The sequence below is a fragment of the Lissotriton vulgaris genome, chromosome 5 (genome assembly GCF_964263255.1).
Source record: "Lissotriton vulgaris chromosome 5, aLisVul1.2, whole genome shotgun sequence".
In the NCBI taxonomy this organism is placed as follows: Eukaryota; Metazoa; Chordata; class Amphibia; order Caudata; family Salamandridae; genus Lissotriton; species Lissotriton vulgaris.
In genome coordinates this window covers 1,175,088,701-1,175,102,548 of record NC_141693.1, presented here as the reverse complement: position 1 = coordinate 1,175,102,548, position 13,848 = coordinate 1,175,088,701, and the positions used below count along the sequence as shown (strand labels likewise).

General features: G+C 41.7%; 1 protein-coding gene across 1 annotated transcript in view; it reads right to left on the bottom strand.

The window, feature by feature from the left end:
* Window positions 1-13,848, bottom strand: part of PLPP4 (phospholipid phosphatase 4) — a 918,420-nt gene that overhangs the window by 270,238 nt on the left and 634,334 nt on the right. The window contains exon 5 of the mRNA XM_086920298.1: window positions 11,970-12,094. Within this exon, the coding sequence (XP_086776424.1) occupies window positions 11,970-12,094 (125 nt within the window). The remainder of the gene's footprint in view (window positions 1-11,969; window positions 12,095-13,848) is intronic.

The window sequence follows — 13,848 nt, the reverse complement described above, 5'->3', positions numbered from 1 at the left end:
ACTATGGATAGATAATAGTATCCAGCCCTCAACCAATCAAGGCCATCCAAAAGAATCTGAAAGCTTTTCCATCTTGAATGTCATTACACCAACAAGAACCTCAGGATTTAATGGGATGATTTACAGTCTCCTCAGATCAGGCTAAGTTGAGCGATGTTTCCACAACTGTCCCAGATTGGTGTAATAAACAGATGGATGTAGGTATAGGAATAACCCTTTTGTAAATATTTATCTAAGATTTTATTAATCATATTGAAATCCAGTGCTAAGTATTTGGCATCATTAACAAACTGCCTTGAGTGGTGATTGATTTATTGACAACAAATAGAAAGCTGCAGGTTGGAGAATGCTGAAGTAGTATTTGGAAGGGGTCTTAATGAATTTGAAAACATGTGTTCCTTATGAAGAAGGTGGAACTGTAAAACTCGGAGATGGTTACAGTGTAATCTTCACAAAACAAAGAAAAAAAACTATTGAAGGACTATGGTACAAATGCTCTCATAAGACACAAACTATGTTGCATGCGAGTGAAGCCGTGACTGAAAAGTAGAAAGACTACATCGTGGTGGAGCCTTGCAAGAAAATATTGAATTAATATACTAGGATATAAAGAGAATGTAAAGACAGGGATTTGAAGGCAGCACCTTAATGAAGATCCATGACCTGTGAGCACACGGAGGCTTTATAGTCATATACCAATAGACATTAACTGGAAGTTGTGAAATAGCAATGAGTTTTTGAATGTCAAGAGCTCAGATAAGTGATCATTTACTCTTCAGTGACTGTTTTGATTAATGTTGCTGTTGCTTGTTTTTGTAGGTGGGCCTAATGTATTCCTTATAAAATATTTGAAAAGTCACTGGAGATTAGTAGTCAAAGGGATATTGGAAGGCTATGGTCACATTGCTGGGGCAGGAGGAGACTGGATTAGATAAGAGTGGGTGTCTGTTGCCTTGTGTTGGCATGCAATATCATTTACTCTGGTTCCAGGCATCCAGATTTTACTTTAACCTTTGTAAGGGCGATCATATCAACCCTGCCCTCAAAGCACTCCATTGGCTACCATTAGATTCTAGGATTAAATCCACAGCCATGTACCCTCCACACTCACAACACCTCACCATACCTTTGTGAGAATTCTTTGTTGAACATCCACCCATTTATTCAACCAACAATTATTGACAAGGATTGTACATGCACGCAGATCGCAGGCACAGAGGAACTAGGGCCTTGAACACATCAAGCCAATGCTGGAGAGAGGAAGACAATCACCCGCAGTTCAGGAAACATTTGAAATCTGAATTGTCAAGGCTGGCCTTTAACTGAACTCATAGAAGTGTGTTCATGATAGATGGATTTTATACAAGGCTCTCTTACCCCATCTGATTAAACTTCAACTTCCTTTCTCATCAAGTTGTATTTTCCTTCTGATAAGTGCTTTGAAGTAACCGAAAGGCGACACAAAGCACTTTATTTATATAAATTAGTAGGTTTCACCCACTGGGATTGCACTTCAATAGAGACTGGAGAGATGAGTGAGGAAAGGAAAGAGATGAACAAAGTCATCAATCACCAAAGTCACTGGAACATTCACAACAGACATAATTACAGCTAAGTAAAAACCTGACAACAGGATCATGGCAAGTAAACAACATGAAAGTGCTCCAGAAGGTAAAAGTTGTTGCAAAGGCGGTTACTGAGGAAACAGACGATCTACTAAAACACGAACCAAAGTAGATGGATAGGGATTCTTTGCGTACTATTTCCCAACTCATGATATTCAATATACATTCGAAGGTCCTCTCCATTCTTCCAAGGAACAAAACCAGAGGAGCTCCTGCACCGGTAGAATAGTGTTAAGTGCATGTTTTCGGTGTGGGGGGAGGTGGTCCAGTATCAAATTATTTGCAAAGAAATCTTTATGGAAAGAAGCCGATTAATCGAGGATCCCAAAGAAGATCTTCCTGTAAAACTAGTGAGTGCAGGCAAGTATAAATGCCCGGAAGTTTTCCCACAATGCAGTGATAGAGGAAGGAGGCCTTTCAAGCCATGCTGGCACCAATGCCTTCCTAGAACAGCAGCCCTCCTGCCGGTTTCAATTACATGACGTTTCCTCGAGCAGCCTTATTTCTCTGAGTAACAGGAGGTCTTTGTAGAAATCCAGTATTTGTAAAGCGCACAATTACCCGAGTGTGTCAAGGCGCCGTGAAGATTAAGCGAGCTATTGCCCAGAGTCACTTGATGCTGGACTAACCTGCCACTGTCACTGGGGATCGAACACTGAACCCTGTGGTCAGGAGTAAGGCGCCTTGGCCGCTGCGCCACACCTCTTCTATGTGCAGATGCCACAGCGCCTGGCACTATAGCTTTGCTGACCTAAAGAACTCGAATACATTTCTTACTCCTGCTCATAAACCTTCATTTTTCTATTTGACTATGTTAGGACTTGAAAAAGTGACAGAGAGAGGGAGAGAAAGAGACAACGAGAGAGAGAGATAAAGATGCACAGGGCATATACTACTTCAAAGTCTGATCACTCTTTACAAGCTATCGATTTTCAAGACGGATATTGCTTTTCTTGTGTAACCTTCCCAGAAAGAAAAGATAAAAGAACAACTATATAAGTGAGAGAAAGCGAAAGCATCCTGCTAAATTCAGCAAGACGCACAGCAAATGCGCCCCGGGCAGCGACCCTGCAAGCTTCCCTCACACGTGGAGCGATGAAAGCTCTTGAATTTAAGACAGCCCTGACTGATGTGCTGACTGCTCCCGCCCGCCAGGCTTTCCAAACTCAGCAGCAGGTTTTGAGTTTTTGATTTCCCTATAGTAATGTCTGCATTTAACCACATATAGCTTTAACATTCTTGATACGTACACAAAAAAAGAAATCGGCGAAGCAAACATTATCCAGCTTAAGGCGTTCCTTCTTTTATCAGCATGAAAACTGTAAGTGAGAATGACAGGGGTGCTGAGCCAGGACCCAGGGGTATCACAGAATCCAGAAGTCAATAAACAAACACACAGATGGGGAGCTAGGATTAAAATGCCCCCATTTATTTGAAGACGTGCACAACCTTGTGATTAATAAAAATAAATCAATTTTCTGATGCTAAAGAAAAGGCATGTAGACCTTTATTAAACTCTGGCATTTCATCTGGTTCCACCACCCAATCAATCCAAATGTAGAGAAACTAGGACAGCAATGTTGGCGGACCACCTGCCCAGACCACACTAGAGTGGCTGGTGCACCACCATGAGAGGAGGACTCTTATGGTGTGGCTTCTGTTAATATAGCCTGTGCTCTTCCACTCTCCCAGCCCTGTGACATTGCCCTCGGTTGTTATCTATCTAAGGTTGGTGCCTTCATGTGGTTCCAAGGCGGCTGGTGGAAGAAGGAGGCTGGTGGAAGAAGGAGGCTGGTGGAACAAGGCAGCTGGTTGAGTCTGGCTTGCCAGGACCAGAATTATTTTCTGCTAATAAACTTGAAGAAGATCAGCTCCATACTATCTGCTGTGTCGAATTACTACGATAAGGACTTACTTCTGACAGAGACTGCCAAGGGAAGGGGGCAGACACTCTTGGAAATGTAAGCTGAGTCTCATTAACATGCCGAGAACAACTACCTCGCATATAAGAATGATGAGATATGTGGATGCTACTGAAAATATATTTTTGAATTGGGGGTACAATCCCAGTGCCCCACTGGAAGTAATGGCACCGCTGGAGAGACCGTCATTGGTGGATATTCTGGCAGAGACAGCTCTTTAAGGGGGCTCCTCTGGGGATAGCTACAAACATTGTGGTGGAGAAATCTCCAACACTGACTGGGAACTCAAAATATTGCAAATTTTCCTCAGTTTCCCAAGTTGTGGTAAAATCACAATGCTTGACAGACAATCAAAACACCAAATTAATCCATTAATGTTTTTTGTGGACTTGTTGTACGTTTTTTCTTCAAGTGCAGTGGTCTTCTGTGTATCCTCGCCACTGGTGTCAATCAAATATGGCAAATTTTTCTGACATAAGTAAATTTCAATAAATCTCAGACTAAAACTCCCTCTCTCTGAGCATTTCAAGCACCTAAAGCAAGGGAACCCGGTGAGAGGAAAGAATAGCCAATATTGTATTTTTAGTGCAATAAAATGCACAGCTTGAACTTTAGAATTTAGAGATCGATGCTCCCCTCTAAAGACAGTCCAATGCGCCCCTACCAGTGGCAAGCCTTTAGGGAAGATTTTACATGAATCCACTCTACAAGGAGAACCCACCCCATGATTGGCAATGCACGTGATGATGTGAGGTAGGCCTGTGGACTTAAAGACTGGGCGGCAAATTAGTAAACAGAATACAGCAGCTGCTGACGAAAGGTTAAAGTGAGATTCTGCTTCCACATAATGAGATGTTAGGAGTGGCACACAAGAGGTGTGGAAACTGCAGTGAATGGAGGGCTCTAGGACCCAGGGGATATCCTTGAGCAGAAGTTGAGCATCAACTTGTGAACAGGCATGTGCACACTTCAGCTCTGACCTGGCCAAAAAACATCTTTAGATCAGGCACCAAAGATGCATGGGCAGTGCCAGATGCCTGGGCAGGGGCAGTGGGTACCATAGAATGAAAAACAAGCATTGGTAATGCATTAGTTTCATCTATGGAATGAATGAAGAGCTGTTTTCATCAATCATCGTCCGGCAGAAGGAAAGAGCTCTGTGACAGATGAAGCGCTTCGACGCCTAGTCAGGGGTAGTAAGCGCTCTATACAATTACAATACAATACAAAAGAATAACACAGGATTGGAGAGGATGTGTGTAATGATCCAAGGAAGAAGTTGTAGTTAAAGATGATTTATTGAGCAGCACAGCATCCAGTCCTGACACAGCAGGACACAGGTTACAACTGACTAACAGTGGAGAATGCTGTATGAGCAAAGCTCTGTTAAGAATGCAGAGTTAAAAGGAAACACAGCATGGCTCATGCAGTTAAAGTGGTACAAGCATAAATAACATAGGCACTTAAAAGTAACAGGATATAACACACCTCCCTCATTAAATGAAAGTAACAGGTGTAAAGCTGGAAGAGCTACAGACCAAAACAAAAGAAAGAAAACAAAAAACAGCTATACAAAATCTTGCAAAGAAACTGGTCTTCTTCTGATTCGCCTATCGTCTTTGATCCTTGAAGCTACAGAATCAGAAAAGGAATCAGACCCACCATCAGAAATGTAACCTCTATCAGGAATAGCATGAGGTTGGAATTTGGACACATCTTGAGTAGGACATTTAGCAACCCTGCTTGAATTCCAAACCTTGCCATCCTGAGTAACAACCGAGTTACTGAAAACTCTTTTGATTTGAATAGGTCTGCCAAACTTACTCGTACCTTTGGTGACTAAGAAAGGTTTTAAGATTCTTACCCAATCACCAACACACAAATATTGCTCTCTTGTTTTCCACTTCTTGTTGTACCAAACTTCAGATTTACTTTGTTTCCCACTTACTCTCTTTGCAACTTCTTTGATGTCTACATTATTTTGTACCAGAGCTTCACATTTTTCCTTGAACCACCAAGGGCACGTGTCTGACGCAGGATCCCTACCTTTGAGTAGTTTGAACGGACTAATCTCAGTAGTGCTATGAGGAGTTATACGATAAGTCCAAAGTTTCTGTCTGATACGGTTTAACCAATCCCCTTTCTCTTTGATGGCATCAGAGACAAAACCCTTTAAAACACGGTTGAAACGCTCAACCTGCCCGTTCTCATGTGGCTCGTAAAGGGATGTACACATGTGTTTGATGTTACAGGATTGTAAGAACAATTTCATTTCAGCGGAGACTAACTGCACCCCATTATCAGAGACCAATACCGAAGGACAGCCTTCCCTGGCGAAAACTTCTTTAAAAAAAGAAATGACAACTTCAGAAGTGATTTTGGCTACAAATTTCACTTCTGGCCACTTAGAGTGGTAATCTACGATGACCAATGCAAAACGTGAACTTTCAGGCAACACTTGGAAGGGTCCTGAAATATCAAATGCTACCTTGCTCCACGGAAATTCTGGCCATTTCACTGTCTTAAGAGGTGGAACATGTAATTTTAACATCTTGTCACTGTTACAGCACTCATTGCATTCTCTGACAGTACGGTCTATGAATCTATCCATTCCAGGCCACCAGAAATGTAACCTTATAATACGCTTCATGGCCGAGATTCCCGGATGGGTCTTGTGTGCTAATTTGAGAATAAGTTCTTGCACCCCACTTGGTGGAATACATTTTTCGGATTTGAAAAACAAATCACCTTCACACCATAACTCTTCCGCTATGTTGTAAAATGGTAGCAGATCATATTCAACGTTATTCTTGCTGGGCCAACCTTCTAGAAGGTATTTCTTCAGCTTAACAAATTTCTCATCCTTATTCTGGCATTCTATCCAAAACTGTTCAGAAATATCTTGATACTGGGGAGATACTAAATCTGTCAACCCTAATACAAAATCAACTTCAGAAAGACTATTCACATTGTCTACTTTACTTTCACACGGAAGACGTGACAAACAGTCAGCAGTGACATTTTTCTTCCCTGGAATATATTCAACCTTAAAATTGTACTCCTGTAGCTTGGATGAAAGACGTGCAATCCTAGCTGTCGAATTCCAACCACCCCCGGCTGATAGGATATGCACCAACGGTTTGTGGTCCGTTCTTAGAATAAACTCACTGCCCCAAATGTAAATTCTATAGTGTTCAATGGCCCACACACAAGAAAGCAACTCACGTTCAATAACCGCATATCTGCGTTCAGTTTCACTCAAAGTTCTGGAGGAGAAAGCTACGTTCCATTCTGCAACATTATCAGTCTGAGATAGCACACACCCAAGACCGTACAAACTTGCATCAGTGGTGATGATGCATTTCTTTCCAATTCTAAATGGTTTCAAAGTCGGGGAATTAACAATATCATGTTTGATATCTGTAAAAGCTTTTTCCTGTTCAGTTTCCCATACAAAATCGTTGCACTGTCTTAACAGTTTCCTTAGGGGTTCCATCTTGGTGGCAAAATTCACAACAAATTTACTATAGTATTCACACATCCCGGAGAAAGAGAGAAGATGTTCCTTATTCTTTGGGGCTGGAGCACAGAGGATGGCCTCAACATTAGATTTTTTAGGAACAAGACCTTCCCCCGACAAAGTGTGACCTAAGTACTCCACCGACTTCCTAAAAAGTTTGCACTTGTGTGCTTTGAGGGTAAGACCAGATTTTTCCAATCTTTTGCATACAATACTTAAATGTGAACTATGTTCGGCCTCATTTTTTGAAAAAATTAGAATGTCATCCTGAAAGCATTTTACGAATTTATCAAGATCCCTAAAGATTTGGAACATAATACGTTGGAAAACGGAGGCAGCGGATGCTAATCCAAACGGCATCCTTCTATATTGAAACAGTCCCATAGGGGTAATGAAGGCTGTATATTTCTTGGAATCTTCAGTAAGCTCAATTTGATGATACGCAGATCTAAGGTCCAAAGTGGAAAAGATCTGCGCACCATCAAACAAGGAAACTAGCTCATTAATATTAGGGAGTGGATGACAGTCTATAACAATATTAGAGTTTAAAGCCCTCAAATCAATGCAGACCCTCAATTTCTGGTCAGGTTTGCGCACCAACACGATGGGCGAAACCCACTCTGACGATTCAATGGGCTCTATAATACTGTCCTTGAGTAGGTCATCCAACATTTCTTTTAGCTCATCCCTAACATTTAAAGGAACTCCCCTAAGTTTTTGTTTGACTGGGACAGCACCCTCCTTGAGAACAATTTTGTGTGCAAAATTTTCCAATCTTCCTAAACGGTCACAGAAAACTTTATTGAACTTTTCACTCCATGAAATAATTACATCATCCTTCCCATTAACATCAGTAACAGAATTAATCATATCTTGTTCACTACATAGAGAGATGGGATCCTTGGCACGTGGATTTAACGTGATGCCAAGTTCCCATTGATCATGCCAACCCAGAACATTGACTCCTTTGATAGCTATATAAAGCTTAATTTGAGCTGATCTTCCTCTGAAACATAAAAGAACATCAAAGAAACCTTCAATATCGATAATATTTCCATTGAAACTTTCAGCTAAAATGTCTGAAGGTTGTAAATCAGAAATATTGCAAACACTTGTTAACTTTTCGTTAAAATATTCTTTGGTAATAATTGTCCATGGAGATCCTGAATCTACCATGAGTTCAATAGCAATACCTGAGACATGAAAAGTACATTTGGGAGATTTCTTAGTGGTTGATCCAAGAATAGAAACAACATAACCACGTTCAACTTCATGTTGTACTTCAACAACCCCAACGGAAGATACCTTTGAGGAAGAGGGAGTGACAGATCGTCCAGAACGAGGTTGAGAAATGTATCTTCTTTCTCTACATACATTGCTAAAATGTCCTACCTTGTTACAAATATTACAAGTTCTGTTTATGGCAGGACAGCCCTGAAAAGAGGCTATATGTGATCTACTCCCACATCTGTAGCATAAAAATGATGAATTATTAGAATCAAATCTTCTATTGTTAATACCCACAGTATTTTTAAATTTAGATTGGAAAGGAACAACACTTTTTTCATCAATTTTGGGTTTAACAATACACACTTCTTCTTCAGTGTTGGATTTAACAGAGTGAGGATTAGATGTTTGTTTCACTACAATATTCATCCATTTCTCAGACATTTCTGTAGACTTAGCAATAGCTATAGTTTCTTCTAGATTTGGATCACCTATACACCATAGCTTATCTTGAATTTTTTTGTTTTTAACATGGACAATAATCTGATCACGAATCATTTCATCTGCCATGGCACCAAAATTGCAATGTAAGGTTAATGCTCTTAAGGCGGTAAGAAAATCATCGAAGGATTCCTCTTGTTTTTGTGCTCTGGTATAGAATCTAAAACGATTTAACGCAATGTTAGCAGTAGGCTTAAAACGTTTTTCTAATCTACCAAGAGCTTCAGTGTAAACGTTTACAGAGTCACCACTACCACTAGGTACAGAAAATTGAGGCAAAGTTCTAAAGATTTCCTGCCCCTCAGAGCCCAAACAATGTAACAGAATGCTTTTTTTCCTTTCTGAACCCATACGTTCTCCATCAATAGCTTTCATATAATTGAAAAACTCCTCTTTCCACCTTGACCAAGGCAAAGGTGGATCGCCCTTGACTTGTAAAAACTTTGCAGGAGGGTCAAACTGCATATTGTTAATAGTGAAATGTAATATTAAATTAATAAATAAATAAAATAAATAAATAAAAAAAAATAAGTACAGAATGTAAATATGTAGAAAAGGTAAAATATAACAGTACTTAGGCCAGTTGAAATCAGCGTAGTCAGTAGCTTGTCAGTGGAGAAAAAGGCGAAGCTGTGGCTTTGAGAATGGTTGTGGAGAATTTGGTGAGGTAAGTAAATCGTATAAATCGCAAATAAAATAAGCGCTGATATTGTGGGCTAAAAAAATAAGTAAAACCCAAAAGAAACGAAGGAAAACGATGCCTGGAAAGGGTTCCTTCGTGAAAGTTGATCGCCGTGTGAAGTTGCTTAGCAACGAAGAAACAAAATGGAGGCACGGCGTGCAGACGTCCAAACAATGCGTGCGTGATGACGCGAAGACGTTGTTTGAAGGTGCGAGCAGGTAGCGTGGTTGGTGACACAGGGTGATGACGCGGAGGCGTTGTTGAGTGATGACGCGGAGGCGTTGTTGGGAGCTACAGCCAAATAGTAGCGTGTTGCTAAGGGTTGCGCTGAAAGCTGAAATGGCTCCGAAGAAGTTCAAGGCGTCAACGCGTCACTGCTACAAATTCGATATGATGACGTGTGAGCTGGGCAACCAAAGCGTTGTCAAGGAATGAGGCAATGACGAGCGTTGTCAAGGCAGCAGAAACGTCGCGTTGTCAAGACAGCAGGAACGCTCGAGAAAAGATCGCACTGTAAAATACCAAATTGAAAGATGTCAAGAAAGTTTTACAGGTCAGAAAAAGGAAATAAAAGTCTCAAAAACATCCAAATTGCAGGAAAACGTTGGTACAAACAAGCAAGTAGTACAGGATGTCTTGGTATCTTCAAGGCAGGCAGTTCAGTAAAAAAATTTTGTAAAATAAGTAAACACATCCAAAAATGGGTTCAAACTCCGCTCCTGTGCTGTAGATGGCTGGAGTAAGGTTATCCTCGTCGCCAATTTTGTAATGATCCAAGGAAGAAGTTGTAGTTAAAGATGATTTATTGAGCAGCACAGCATCCAGTCCTGACACAGCAGGACACAGGTTACAACTGACTAACAGTGGAGAATGCTGTATGAGCAAAGCTCTGTTAAGAATGCAGAGTTAAAAGGAAACACAGCATGGCTCATGCAGTTAAAGTGGTACAAGCATAAATAACATAGGCACTTAAAAGTAACAGGATATAACAATGTGGTGCAGCTGCCAGAGCTGCTGAATCGAGAGCTGGGAATCCCGGTTTGAGTCTCGGTAGTGCTGTGCAACATCTTGTGATTCTATGCAAATCACGTAATCTCTCCTGGTGATAAAATGTTGTATAGATATGCTGCAATAGTAAAAGGCAAACGTTTATGAAAATATAGTTCCACCAAAGCGGATGATAACAGTATTTCAGCAGAGAGTACCTGATAAGAGAAGCAGACGAGGAACAAGCATAGGTGAATGCTGAAAAATATGCTACAGCCAATAGAAATGGTGGAAAGGTAAGTGGTACACATAGGAACCAATGAGAAACCAGGAAAGGGAGGAGACAAGTCCCTTTTAAGTTTATGTTAAAAACAATAGATTTCTCAAGCACAGCGCAGGCGGAATCTAAAAAGGAAGCGGAAGGAAGGGAAAGTCACTGCGCTATACTCACATAATTAGGTCCCATGGAATATATGTAGAGCATCGCTAATGAGGGAGAGAGGACACCTGATGCTGTTTGTCACTTCCATGCTTCAGGCCTTACATTGTGAAGATTTGAAGCAATGCTTTGCCTCTACTGCTGTTTACGCATCAATCAACACCGAGACTTAAAAACAAGAAGCATAAAAAGCTACTGAGAATATTTTCACTACAATTTGAATTCTCAGCTTGGTGAAGACAATGGAAAGGTGTGTTCGTGCGGGCAGGGTGCCTGGAACATTGAAGCAATGATGGGGACATGAAGCTGGAAGAGATTTAACACCAGAGAACCATATTGCTGACAAATGAATTGTGCGCTGGGGAACAGAAGCAAAAATGAGCCACCTACATAAAAATACGTTCATGCTTTCATTAGTCAGTGCCTGGTTGAAAAGCAAGCAAAAGATACACAGATGATGGACAGAATGCAGAGTAAATCAAACATTCCCCTCCAGTCTATAGATCTGGGTTGAATCCGTCACAGTTCTTTAGCTCACTTCGCCACCCCAGTTTGGACCCAGCCATATGCAAATCAATCTTGACCCTGTGCCTGGGACCAGCCCAGGCCGAACTGCCAAGCCAGGTCCTCCCTGGACCAGAAACAAGCATCCTGGGACCGGTTTCTGGGCATCACCCCTCATCAGCCAGGCTTCTTGAAAAGCAAAGCAGAGCATGAACTTAAGTGAGCTGTGCTGCAGCTACTCCACCTTTGTTGGAAATTGCGCTTATGGAAACACAAGGCAAAAAAGAAAGGTTATGGCCATGTTCACTTTATTGATTGATTTGGATGTGATGTAATTCCGTCAATTTGAGGGCTCACTGGTTATCACAAAGAGAAACAGGGATCCCCAGTGACTCAAAGAGGCTCTATCTCACTCCGGGAAATGTGCTCTATCCGTCCATGGATACATCATGTCTGACTGTGGTCACCCCATCACCCATGCCACAGGTTGTTCACGCTCAGGTAGACGTAAGGAAAGGAGTAAAGCAGAGAGGCGAGTACCGAGAGCAGAAGAGGCACTTACAGGAGGAGTGGATGCTGGGAAAGCTCTTCCGGCCCTCGGACACCAGTTCCGCCTCGCCTGTGCAGTGCATCTCCGAGTTCATCACTCCATCGGGGAAGCAGCGGTAAAAGAAATCCGGCCGCGGCCTGAAAAGAAGGCAGACATGTACCATGAGCAAATATACCCTCAGTGACGTGAGCATATAGCAAGATTGATAACGGCGTACTAAAAGAAACTACCGGCCTGCAACGGGTCAGGTGCCCACCCAAGCAAAGGTGGATTGGTTTATTAATGTGGCAGACGCCCGAGATGGCATCACAGGTGGTAATTCGCAAGAATCTGTCATTTTTGTGCACGCAATTTTTTAGTTAGGTTGCTTAGCCATGATAAAGCATGTTATAATCAACCAGGAAATGGTTTATAGAACAGTGAACACAAAAAACACAGTAGAGCAAATCTTACCAGCACCTCATTTTGAGTGGGATGCTCCTAAACACTGCGGGCCTTATTTATGAAGGCCTTGCGTCAGTTTTGCGCCGCCGTTGCGTCACTTTTTGTGACGCACCAGCGGTGTAAAAAATGCGCCTTGTTGCGCCATATTTAAAAAGTGACGCATCTAGGTAGATGCGTCACTTTTTAAACCCCTGCGCCACATTATACCTGCGTCAGGTATAATGTATGCAGAGGGGGCGTTCCCCCGCAAAAAGCCTCGTAATAGTGACGCAGTGAAATCTATGAGATTTCACTGCTTCACTTTTAGGACGCTGTTGCGTCAAAATCTTGCGCCTGCCTCATAGCAGGCGTAAGACTGACGCAAGCCCTTTCACATGGGGCTTTCCCCATGTGAAAGGACGCATTGCTGGAGTTGCGTCACTTTTGTGACACACTCCAGCAATGCGTCACTTTTGCGCTTACAGATACGTCAGAAATACTGACGTATCTGTAACTCCTTGCGACATGATGCGTCATACATTAAATATAACGCATCAGGAATGTCGTAAGGAGTGCGCAGTGAAAAGTGACGCTGTTTTCACGCAGCGATGCGTCACTTTTCATAAATGAGGCCCTGCGATCGTAAGTGTTTCTAGATTTCCAATTACGTTTTCCTCTGTTATCCTTCCCCACCATGGCGTTATTTGCATTATGAAACAGTGATAATGACAAACTCATCCACGTCGAATTTTCGTATTGCAGTCGACTATTGACATCACTAAAAACCTCTACAAAGAAGATTTCATCACCACTCTACTGGAACGAGCTACTATAAATGAGTTGTGATGTGTGAAATCCTCGGCTTGAGCCAGAATCAAATATGAAAAGACGCTCCTTGCTGCTTAAGCAGTAAAGAGAAAAGCCAGCTTTTTATATTTATTTTCCGTTGAATATTCCCTCCCTGACACTTATAATGATTTGTGTGCCTGCTACAGTCAACATTTATTTGACATTTCTATGACCAAAGAACTTCTACATCTGAACGAGAATGAAAAAAAGCATCTAAAATGGACTGGAGGAAGAAGGTGGTGATGTTAAAATGTATTTTATGTGTAACAGATATGGAATAATGTAGCTCCTGCCTTAAATCATGATGATATAGCAAATCTGTGAGGAGTTGCATGACCATGTCGCGGAACAAGGCCGAAGGCTGGGCTGTGGAACTCCGAGTTCAGTTTAGTGAATTATGAAATGTATAAAATGAGTTTCACCACACTTCATGCTATGGTCAGTGCCAAACAGGAACATGTTTTTTTATACAATCCCTTTGCAAAGGCTGACTAACATATTTTTATGTGTGAGGACAGTTTTGTATAGGCGCATCTCATATTTCAGCTACTTTAGAGTGGGATAGATAGGAACCTGGAAGTTGTGAAGATATGGGATGTCAGAGTCTAATGGACAGCAG